General features: G+C 47.1%; 1 protein-coding gene across 1 annotated transcript in view; it reads left to right on the top strand.

The window, feature by feature from the left end:
• Nucleotides 1–11331, top strand: part of KPNA7 (karyopherin subunit alpha 7) — a 34308-nt gene extending 22977 nt beyond the window's left edge. Inside the window, exons 8-11 of the mRNA XM_032753397.1 lie at nucleotides 200–433; nucleotides 3338–3520; nucleotides 7192–7338; nucleotides 11109–11331. Of these exons, the coding sequence (XP_032609288.1) occupies nucleotides 200–433; nucleotides 3338–3520; nucleotides 7192–7338; nucleotides 11109–11195 (651 nt within the window). The 3' untranslated portion in view covers nucleotides 11196–11331. The remainder of the gene's footprint in view (nucleotides 1–199; nucleotides 434–3337; nucleotides 3521–7191; nucleotides 7339–11108) is intronic.
• The last annotated feature ends 773 nt before the right edge of the window (nucleotides 11332–12104 follow it).

The raw sequence follows: 12104 nt of genomic DNA, 5'->3' as shown, positions 1-12104 counted from the left end.
TCTTTATTTAAAAAAAAAAAAAAAAGGCCATGGATGAATTGAATAAATAATGATCACAGATACAATTCCTGTTCACAGGCTTCCAGACAACCATCAGCTATAGCATGACAATGTTTGGGAGAGAACAGAACTTGGTGTGATTGTTGCCTTCTCCTGGGATAGACTTGAAATACTTAGACTTCTAGCCTTGCTCTTCCAGACCCCTTCTCTCCGCACCGTGGGGAACATTGTCACGGGCACAGATGAGCAGACGCAGATGGCCATCGACGCAGGCATGCTGAACGTGCTCCCCCAGCTCCTGCAACACAACAAGCCCTCCATCCAGAAGGAGGCAGCCTGGGCCCTGAGCAACGTAGCAGCGGGGCCTTGTCACCACATCCAACAGCTGCTTGCCTACGACGTCTTGCCTCCCTTGGTGGCTCTGCTAAAAAACGTAAGTGGCACACACAGCAACCATGGCAAAGGACTACTTTCCAATAGCCCTGAGTTGAACTCCTTCAGGAATCCAGACACAGGTGCAGAAGCAAATTGATATCACAGCAGAGCTCTGAAACCTCAGAGTCCTAGCTCTGCCTGAAAAAAAGGAAGGGGGCGTTCCATTCTGAAGAACCCATTAAAGATTTGGAAGACGGAACAAGCATTATTCAATGACAAGGTGACCCCATGGCTCAAACATCCAGAAAGCTCTTGAGCTAGTAAATATTGACTTATGTCTAAGCGGTGGTGAAAGAATGTGCCATCTATTCTCTCTCTACCAAAAGAGGGTGGAGCTTTTATTTTTAGGAGGAAAAGCATATCATGCTATGGTGATACCATACACTGAAGGAAAGGCAAGTTAAATTGATTAAAGTGGTCATGTCAACAAAATTCTAATCTAAACGTAGAAATACAATAAAGCAGGCTGAGTGCAGTGGCTCATGGCTGTAATTCCAACATTTTGGGAGGCCCAGTCAGATGGATAGATTGCCCAGGCTGGTCTCAAATGCCTGAACTCAATGTGGTGAAACTCTCTCTCTACAAAAAATATATGTATACAAAAATTAGCCAGGCTTGGTGGCATATGCCTGTAGTCCCAGCTATTTGGGAGGCTAAGGTAGGAGGATCAATTGAGCCCGGGAGGTCAAGGCTGCCGTGAGCTAGGATCACACCACTGCACTGTAGCCTGTGTGACACAGTGAGACCCTGCCTCAAAAAAAAAAAAAAAAAAAAAAAAAAAAAAAAAAAAAAAAAAAAAAAGTTGAGGGCAGGCACAGTGGCTTAAGCCCATAATCCCAGCACTTTGGGAGGCCAAGGCACGTGGATCACCTGAGATCAGGAGTTCGATACCAGCCTGGCCAACGTGGTGAAACCCCATCTCTACTAAAAACACAAAAAATTAGCCAGGTGTGTGGTAGTGGGTGCCTGTAATCCCAGCTACTTGGGAGGCTAAGACAGGAGAATCACTTGAACCTGGGGGGTGGAGGTTGCAGTGAGCCGCGATTGCGCCACTATACTCCAGCCTGGGCAGCAAGAGTAAAACTGTCTCAAAAAAACAAGAACAAAAAAAACTTCGTTATTTCTCCTGATTTGTACTCCCCTTTTGCAGGAGCAATGACTATCCTTGGCATTTTTCTTTTTGCCACCTTTAAAGGAATGAGCTATGTTTAAACCATCTATAGTCAGGAGTGGTTACCTTGGGCTGGGGGTGGGGAGGCAGGTGGAGTCTCATGGGGTTGAGGAGAAGCTACTGGCGGTGTTCCTGTTCTCAGGCTGGGTAGTGAGTTCCCAGGGTGCACCAAGTATGACAAGCTAGGCAAGAGAGAAAGACCAGGTGTGTTGCCCAAATTATAGCATCTTCCAATCTGTTCAGTACTTCTGGTCCTGCACGCCTCTGTAAATCTGTACATAGTCTAGTGAGAAACATCTAGTTATGAATCAAAGAACATATTTCAAGTGGTATCTTTTGAACTATAACTTGCTTGGAGCCATAAGTTATTTGTTTTGTTTTTTTACACTGAGGTCAGTTTTCCTCAGCCATAAAATGGGAATAAATCCTACCCAGGAATAGAAGAATAGAAGATAAATTCCTCCTGTATCTCTGGCCAAGTGCATTTTATAAATACAAAGATTTATTGAGCAATTATTTCTTATTTTTTATTTTTTTGGAGATGGAGTCTCGCTCTGTCACCCAGACTGGAGTGCAGTGGGACAATTTCGGCTCACTGAAACCTCTGCCTCCTTGGTTCAAGTGATTCTCCTTCCTCAGCCTCCTGATTAACTGGGATTATAGGTGCACACCTCCACGCCCGGCTAATTTTTTTGTATTTTAGTAGAGACAGGGTTTCACCATGTTGCCAAGACTAGTCTCTAACACCTGAGCTCAGGCAATCTGCCTGCCTCGGCCTCCCAAAGTGCTGGGATTGCAGGTGTGAGCCACCGTGCCCGACCTGAATGATATTTCAATGGTCTTTCTCTGTCACCTCTGGGCTGGCTTGGTCCCTTAGGTTGTATCTGTGTGCCCAGCCTTACAGCTTCTTGGCCAAAGCTTTACTAGATCAGAAAGACTAGAAATGCAGACATAGGCCACTGTCATCTAAAACCCCAAGCATAACTCCTAGTCTATGTAGATTACCTGAATTGGTTAATGTCAGTTTCATTTTTTCCCTGTAGCCTAATGTGGGCAAATGAGCCTATTTGGTCTTAGAGTTTCCCTCTAAGACCCCACCTGAGTCTCCTGCCTCCTCCTTGGCTTTCCAAAGATGCCATCTTCTGACCAAGAACTAGAGGCAGGAGCCGGGCACGGGGTTCGTGCCTATAATCCCAACAGTTTGGGAGGCCGAGATGGGAGGATCACTTGAGGTCAGGAGTTCGAGACCATCCTGGCCAACATGGTGAAACTCCGTCTGTACTAAAAATACAAAAATTAGCTGGGTGTGGTGGTGAGTGCCTATAATCCCAGCACTTTGGGAGGCTGAGCGAGGCAGGTGCATCATGAGGTCAAGAGATCGAGACCATCCTGGCCAACATGGTGAAACCCGTCTCTACTAAAAATACAAAAAATTTGCTAGCTGTGGTAGCACATGCCTGTAGTCCCAGCTACTCAGGAGGCTGAGGCAGGAGAATCGCTTGAACCTGGGAGGTAGAGATTGCAGTGAGCTGAGATCGCGCCACTGCACTACAGCCTGGGCGACAGAGTGAGGGGGGAAGAAAGAGCTGGAGGCAGGTAGCCAAGGCATTCTGTGTAAATTGTACATGCAGTCCTGGCTGTCACCAGCCTCCCTAGAAAGTGAACCAAGTTGGTGTCTTATATTTAGGTTCTCGAGGATCTGTAGAGAATGTAAACGTTCTTGTTCTGCAGGGAGAATTTAAAGTCCAGAAAGAGGCTGTCTGGACAGTGGCGAACTTTGCAACAGGGGCCACCATGGATCAGCTGATCCAGCTCGTCCACTCTGGGGTCCTGGAGCCACTGGTGAATCTGCTCACTGCCCCGGATGTTAAAATTGTTCTCATCATCCTTGATGTCATCTCTTGCATCCTCCAGGTGAGCCGTTCTGAACAGGTTGGTTCGTAAGTAGCTGTCTCCAACTGGATACAGGCATTTAATGTGGCTCTTAAAACTCAAGTTGCACTTTGGGAGGCCGAGACGGGTGGATCACCTGAGGTCAGGAGTTTGAGGCCAGCCTGGCCAACATAGTGAAACCCCGTCAAATTAGCTGGGAATGGTAGTGCACGTCTGTATCCCAGCTACTCGGGAGGCTGAGGTGGGAGAATCACTTGAAACCCGGGAGGCAGAGGTTGCAGCTGAGCCAAGATGGTGCCACTGCACTCCAGCCTGGGCGACAGAGCCAGACTCCGTCTCAAACAAAACCCAAGTTGGATTATTTCTCTTCCCCCAATACCTCCACCCTCCTCTGTCCATGTGTCCTGTGGATAAACACAAAAAGAGCCATCTCGAAGGACCATGGTCTTCGTTTTCTCAAACAAATGTCTATGTGCCAGATATTTTATCAGATGCTCAGACTATGACAGTGCAAAGTCCCTGCTGTAATGGACATTATGTATGAGGGGAGAGACGGAGGACAGACACATCAGGTAGGGAGTAATTGATAAAGTAAATCAGATAAAGGGGCAGTCACTAATAGTTCAGGGTGGGGAGTGACTATAGCTGTCTTTATAGAGACAGAGACAGCGAAAGAGACAGACAGACAGAGACAGAGACAGACGGAGAGAGACACAGACGGAGAGAGACACAGACGGAGAGAGACACACACACATGGAGAGAGACACACACGGAGAGAGACACACACACGGAGAGAGACACACACACACACGGAGAGAGACACACACACACAGGGAGAGAGACACACACAGAGAGAGAGACACACAGAGAGAGAGAGACACACAGACGGAGAGAGACACACAGACGGAGAGAGAGAGACACACGGAGAGACAGATGGACAGAGACGGAGACAGAGAGATGGACAGAGACGGAGACAGAGATGGACAGAGATGGAGAGAGAGAGATGGACAGAGAGAGAGAGACGGAGAGAGAGACGGACAGAGATGGAGAGAGACGGAGACAGATGGACACAGAGACAGGGAGAGAGACAGACACACAGAGACAGACGCGCAGAGAGACAGACGCGCAGAGAGAGAGATGCGCAGAGAGATGGAGACACAGAGACACAGAGACAGAGACACAGAGACAGACAGAGACACAGAGAGAGACAGAGACACAGAGAGAGACAGAGACAAGACAGAGACACAGAGAGAGACAGAGACACAGAGAGAGACAGAGACAGACAGAGAGATAGGATCTCTGCTCTGCCACCCACGCTGGAGTGCTGTGATCCTAGCTCACTGCGGCCTTGATCTCCCGGGCTCAAGCAATCCTCCCACCTCAGCCACCTGAATCGCTGACACTACAGCCAGATGCTACCACGCCTGGCCAATGTTTGTATTTTTAGTAGAGAAAGGGTCTTGCTATGTTGCCCAGGCTGTTCTCTAACTCCTGGGCTCAAGTCATCCTCCCGCCTCAGCCTCCCAAAGTGCTGGGATTGCAGGTGTGAGCCACCGTGCCTGGTCAAGAGGATTGGCTTCCGAGGAGGCTCACACGATGGCTGGGAAGTCACTTGGACACGTGGACCTTCTCCACTGGGCTGCCTGAGTGTCCTCACATCGTGACAGCTGGCTTCCTATGGAGTAAGGGGTCTAAAAGCAAGGTGAAGGCCTCAATGTCCTTCATGACCTGACCTTGGAGGTCACATTCTGTCTGTCACTTCCACAACATCCTAATGGTTACACAGGTCATCCCCATTCAGTGTGAGTGGGGAACTACACAGGGTTTGAGCACCAGGGGTCAGGGATCATCAGGGCAATCTTGGAGGCTAGCTGGATTCATTTGGTTAGGGTCCTATTAAAAAATTACTGTTTTTTGGCTGGGCATGGTGACTCACACCTGTAATCCAGCACTTTGGGAGGCCGAGGTATGCAGATCACCTGAGGTCAGGACTTCAAGACAAGCCTGGCCAGCATCGTGAAACCCCATCTCTACAAAAAAAATTAGCCAGGCATGGTGGCTCATGCCTGTAATCCCAGCTATTCGGGAGGCTGAGGCATGAGAATCACTTGAACCTGGGAGGTGGAGGTTGCAGTGAGCCGAGATCATGCCACTGCACTCCAGCTTGGGCAACAGAGCAAGAGTCTATCTCTAAAAATAAATAAATAAAAATATAAATTATATATATTTTGAAACAGGATCTCACTCTGTCACCCAGGCTAGAATGCAGTGGTGTGATCTCAGCTCACTGCAGCCTCAACTTCCTACACTCAGGTGATCCTCCCACCTTAGCCTTCCAAGTAGATGGGATTACAGGCTTGTGCTACCACACCTAGCTAATTTTTGTATTTTTAGCAGAGATGGGGTCTTGCTATGTTGCCCACGCTGGTCTCAAACTCCTGGGCTCAAGTTATCTTCTCACCTCAGCCTCCCAAAGTGCTGGGATTACAGGAATGGGCCACTGTGTCCATCTTAGTTAAGGTTCTTTTATAGGTGACAAAACCATCTGAAAAGCTTCAAAGTAACACCAGGGAGCTCCTTTTAGAAGCCCACTTAAGCATCTTTTTAATGTAATTTTCTTAAAGAACAATCTGAGTCAAGACTAGATTTGAAACTCAACCCAATGATACCCTGAAACTTGGAGCAAACGACACAGATAAAGAATAGATATTTGGGCCAAGTGCATTGGCTCATACTTGTAATCCCAGCACTTCGGGAGGCCGAGGCGAGAGGATCACCTGAGGTTAGGAGTTCGAGCCCAGCCTGGCCAACATGGCGAAACCCCATCTCTACAAAAATACAAAAAAGTTAGCCTGGCATGGCGTGTACCTGTAGTCTCAGGAACTTGCCTCAGATTGAGGCAGGAGAATCTCTGGAACCTGGGAGGTAGAGAGTGTAGTGAGCCAAGATTATGCCACTGCACTCCAGCCTGGGCGATAGAGCGAGGCTCTGTCTCAAAAAAAAAAAAAAAAAAAAGATATTCGGGCCAAATGCAGTGGCTCATGCCTGTAATCCCAGCACTTTGGGAGGCCAAGGCAGGAGGATTGCTTGAGGCCAGGAGGTGGAGACTAATCTGGGTAATGCAGCAAGATCTTGTCTCCACACAAAATGTTAACAAAATTATGATATCTTCTGAGTCTTCCCTGTGTATCTTCTTCATTAATTTTTTTTTTGAGACTGAGTCTTTTGCTGTCATCCAGGCTGGAGTGCAGTGGTGCAATGTCAGCTCACTGCAACCTCTGCCTCCTGGTTCAAGCAATTCTTGTGCCTCAGCCTCCTGAGTAGCTGGGATTACAGGCACCTGCCACCACGCCCAACTAATTTTTGTATTTTTAGTAGAGACAGGGTTTCACCATGTTGGCCAGGCTGGTCTCAGACTCCTGAGACGCGCAGAGAGTCTCAAGTGATCCACCTGCCTCGGCCTCCCAAAGTGCTGGGATTACAGGCATGAGCCACTGCACCCGGCCCTATAGTTATGATATGTGTCTATATATTGTGGATACCTGAAATGGGAAGATTGCAACTATCCATTCTGGAATGGTAGCCTTTGGTCTGCTTCCACTGGGGGCAGCTCCCTTGAGGGCTGGCAGAGGCCCCATCCCACAAGGGCTCCTGCTGGTGGGGGTCTCATGTCCCCTTGTACTTGGTCACAGGCGGCAGAGAAACGGTCTGAGAAGGAAAACCTGTGTCTTCTGATAGAAGAACTCGGCGGGATTGATAGAATTGAGGCTTTACAGCTGCATGAGAACCGTCAAATTGGCCGGTCGGCTTTGAACATCATCGAGAAGCACTTTGGTGAGGTAAGTGGCTTAGGATCGCGGAGGAGTGTCCAGGGGTCCTGGTGGGGCAGCTCTGCAGAGGGTCACCCTGCCGGGGCCTGGGCTGTTGCATGTGGCAGGTGACTGGGCAGGTGGGCTTCACTCCTGCTACATCCTCTGAAGTTAATGTGTTTCGCCTACCCCTGCTGTATCGGGTCATCTTTGAGTAGTGACTTCTTGGTGCCTAGAAGCTATTCTAATTCCGTGGGAGCTTGTCCCGCTGCCTCTGGCTTAACACTTCACTTTACTGGTCTCCTTTTTGGGAAAGGTATGGCAGGGGAGAGGATTTGATGCTAAAGTGACTTTTTTTTTTTTTTTTTTTTTTTTTTGAGATGATTTCACTCTGTTGCCCAGGCTGGAGGGCAGAGGCACCATCTCAGCTCACTGCAACTTCTGTCTCCCAGATTCAGTTGATTCTTGAGCCTCAGTGACCCGAGTAGCTGGGATTAGAGAGATGTACTACGGTGCCCAGCTAATCTTTAGTAGAGACAGGGTTTCCCTATGTTAGCCAGGCTGTTCTCAAACCCCTGGCCTCAAGTGATCCACCCACCTCGGCGTAATCCCAAAGTGCTGGGATCACAGGCGTGAGCCACCATGCCCAGCCCGTCTCTACAACAGTATTTATCTTCCCAAACTGAAACTCCCTACCCGTTCACTACAGAGTCCCCAACACACCTTTCCCCTAGCCCTTTTAGTAACCATCATTTTGCTTTCTGTCTCTATGAATTTGACTATTCTAGGGACCTCATGAGTGGAATTGTACAGTATTTGTACTTTTGTGACTGATATATTTCCTCTTGGCATACCTTCTTCAAGGTTCATCCGTGTTGTAGCATGTCAGGATTGCTTTCCTTTTTAAGGCTGAATAATACTCCATTGAATGTATATATATGCCACGTTGTATTTATTCATTTACCTGTCAATCGACATGTGACTTTCTTCTACCATTTCGCCATGGTGAATACACTGCTATGAACATGGGTGTGTAAGCCTGTTAGAGTCCCTGCTTCCAATTTTTTTTTTTTTTTTTAAGACAGGGTCCTGCTCTGTCACCCAGGCTGGAAGGCAGTGGCCGCAACGATTGTTCACTGCAGCCTTGACTTCCCTGGGCTCAAGCAATCCTCCCACGTAGCTGGGACTACAAGCATGCACCACCATGCTGGCAGCTAACTTTTGTATTTTTTTTTTTTTTTTTTTTGTAGAGATGGGATTTCTCCATGTTGCCCAGGTTGGTCTAAAACCCTGAGCTCAAGCAAGCCACTCATCTCGGCCTCCCAAAGTGCCGAGATTACAGGTGTGTGCTACCGTGCCTGGCCCAATTCTTTGGAGTATATACCCAGAGTGGAATTGCTAGATTATGTGGTAATTCCATTTTGAATTTTTGAAGAACTACCACGCTCTTTTCCACAGTAGATGTACCATTTCACATCCCTACCAACAATGCATGAGGATTCCAATTTCTCCACACCCTTGTCAACATTTGTTATTTTCTAGGTGTTTCGGTAATAGATATCCTCATGGGTATAAAGTGGTATCTCATTGTGGTTTGATTTGCACTTATATCAGAAATTTTTCATATGAGGAAGGCAACCTCACATTTATTTCATGACCAGATCAACATGGGGCTAGGAGTTTATAGAGTGATACTTCTCTTAGGTGTCAAAGGTGACTTATCAGCAAAATAAAGGACCATACAATCAATATGACCAGGTGGATGGTGTGGTTAGCTGGGGCAGTTAATCTTGATTTGGGACCAAGAAGATGCTCTCGGCTGGGAGCAGTGGTTCATGTCTGTAATCCTAACACTTGGGGAGGCCGAGGCAGGCAGATCACGAAGTTAGGAGTTCAAGACCAGCCTGGCCAACATGGTGAAGCCCTGTCTCTACTAAAAATACAAAATTAGCTGGGTGTGGTGGTTTGTGCCCATAATCCCAGCTACTCAGGAGGCTGAGGCAGGAGAATTGCTTGAACCCCAGAACAGAGGTTGCAGTGAGCTGAGATTGTCCCACTATATTCCAGCCTGGGCAACAGAGCAAAACTCCATCTCCAAAAAAAGAAAAAAAAAAGCTCTCAAGCCAGGTGTGGTAGCTCATGCCTATAATTGCAGCACTTTGGGAAGCTAATGTGGGTGGATTGCTTGAGCCCAGGAGCTCTGAGACCAGCCTGGGCAACATAGCGAGGGCCCCATATCAAAAAAAATACAAAAATTAGTCAGGTGTAATGGCATGTGCCTGTAATCCCAGTTACGCGGGAGGCTACAGTGGGAGGATTGCTTGAGCTGTGATTGTGCCACTCTACTCCAACCTGGGCAACAGCACGAGACTGTCTTAAAAAATAAAAAAATGCTCTCAAAGGAGACCAGACCTAGAATGGTGATAATGGTGATAAGCATTTTTCAGGTTAATGGTTCCTATGAAAACCTCATAAATAAGAAGCTCAGCTGGTTGCAGTGGCTTATGCCTGTAATCCCAGCACTTTGGGAGGCTGAGGCGGGTGGATCACCTGAGGTCAGGAGTTCGAGACCAGCCTGGCCAACATGGCAAAACCCCGTCTCTACTAAAAATACAAAAATTAGCTAGGTGTGGTGATGGGCGCCCGTAATCCCAGCTACTCAGGAGGCTGAGGCAGCAGAATCACTTGAACCCGGAAAGCAGAGGTTGTAGTGAGCCACAATCATGCCACTGCACTCCAGCCTGGGTGACAGAGCGAGACTCCATCTCAAAAAAAAATAAATAAATAATGAGAGACTTATCTTTTAAAGGGGGTTTGATCCCTGGGGCTTGATCCAAGAACTCCAGGGTAAAGATTTCTGGACTAGAAGTAGTAGCTATACCCATCATTTGCTTAACTCATTGTCAGGATGGTGTTCTATGTCTATCAAAACTGCATTTAAAAATGAGCTACTCACAAAAGGACAAATATTATGCAATTCCACTTAGATATGGTACCTAGAGTCATCAAATTCGTAGAGACAAAGTAGAATGGTGGTTGCCAGGTGCTGGGTGGAGGAGGGAATGAGGAGTGATTACAGTGATCCCAACCTTTTTGACACTAGGGACCAGTTTTTGTGAAAGACAAATTTTCCACAGGCTGGCGGGTGAGGGGATGGTTTCAGGATGATTCGAGAGCATTATATTTATTGTGCACTTTATATTATTACATGGTAATATATAATGAATTAATTATACAGCTCATTGTAATACAGAATCAGTGGGAACCCTGAGCTCTTTTCCCGCAACTAGATGATCCCATCTGGGGGTGATGGGAGACAGTGACAGATCATCAGGCACTAGATTCTCATAAGGAGCATGCAGCCTGGTTCCCTGGCATGCGCAGTTCACAATAGGATTTGTGCTGCTATGAGAATCTAATGCTGCCGCTGATCTGACAGGAGGCAGAGCTCAGGTGGTAATGCGAGTGATGGGGAGTGGCTGTAAATACAGATGAAGCTTCGCTTGCTAGCCTGCTGCTCACCTTCTGCTCTGTGGCCCAGTTCCTAATAGGCCACAGATGGGGGGTTGGGGACCCCTGATGCAATAGGTACAAAGCTTCAGTTGTGCAAGATGAAAAAGTTCTAGAGATGGGTGGTGGTGATGGTTGCCCAACAATGTGAATATACTTAATTGCTACCGAGCTACCTGCTTAAACATGGTTAAGAGGGTCCATTTTGTTAGAAGGTGCATCTTGCCAAATGTGCAGTGATAATGTGCTGAGAATCATGGAGGTATAACAGTGTCTGTTCTCTCCTGAAGGAAGAAGATGAGAGCCTAACTTTACTGAGCCAAGTCATAGACCAAGATTATGAATTTATAGATTATGAATGCTTAGCAAAAAAATAGCCAAGCTCCATAACTCCTAAATCAACAACCCAGTGCTAAAGGATAACTTCTTTAAGAAGCAGCAGTCCTCTATCTTAGTGTAACCCAAATGTGAAGCTTTTAAAACTTGACATTAATAAAATGTTCAACACTTTCACCTTTCTCTATCTGAACTTCAGATAAACGACTTGCATCTTAAAACCATGTGGAATTCATCTCCTAAGAACATTTGTTTAGGCCGTGCATGGCGGCTCACACCTGTAAGCCCAGCACTTTGAGAGGCCAAGGCGGGTGGATCACCTGAGGTCAGGAGTTTGAGACCAGCCTGGCCAACACAATGAAACTCCGTCTCTGCTAAAAATACAAAAAATTAGCTGGGCATGGTGACGCATGCCTGTAATCCCAGCTATTTGGGAGGTTGAGGCAGGAGAACTGCTTGAACCCAGGAGGGCGGAGGTTGCAGTGAACTGAGATCCAGCCATTGTACTCCAGCCTGGGCAACAAGAGTGAAACTCCATCTCAAAAAAAATAATAAAAAATAAAGAACATTTGTTTAGTAATTGCCTTTTAAAAGGTCTTAAAGCAAAACCTTCAAGACAGAGTAGAATGGTCTTATAGCTATCTGGACAGACTTTTTCTTTTTCTTTCTTTTTTTTTTTTTTTTTTTGAGATGAAGTTTTGCTCTTGTCACTCAGGCTGGAGTGCAATGGTGTGATCTAGGCTCACTGCAACTTCCGTCTCCTGGGTTCCAGTGATTTTCCTGCCTCTCCTGCCAAATAGCTGGGACTATAGGTGCCTGCCACCATGCCGGGCTAATTTTTGTATTTTTGGTAGAGATGGGGTTTCACCATGTTGACCAGGCTGGTCTTGAACTCATGGCCTCAGGTGATCCACATGTCTCAGCCTCCCAAAGTGCTTGGATTACAGGCG

Source organism: Hylobates moloch, unplaced genomic scaffold (genome assembly GCF_009828535.3).
Source record: "Hylobates moloch isolate HMO894 unplaced genomic scaffold, HMol_V3 SCAFFOLD_1, whole genome shotgun sequence".
Classification (NCBI taxonomy): Eukaryota; Metazoa; Chordata; class Mammalia; order Primates; family Hylobatidae; genus Hylobates; species Hylobates moloch.
This window is presented reverse-complemented; position numbering and strand designations above follow the sequence as displayed.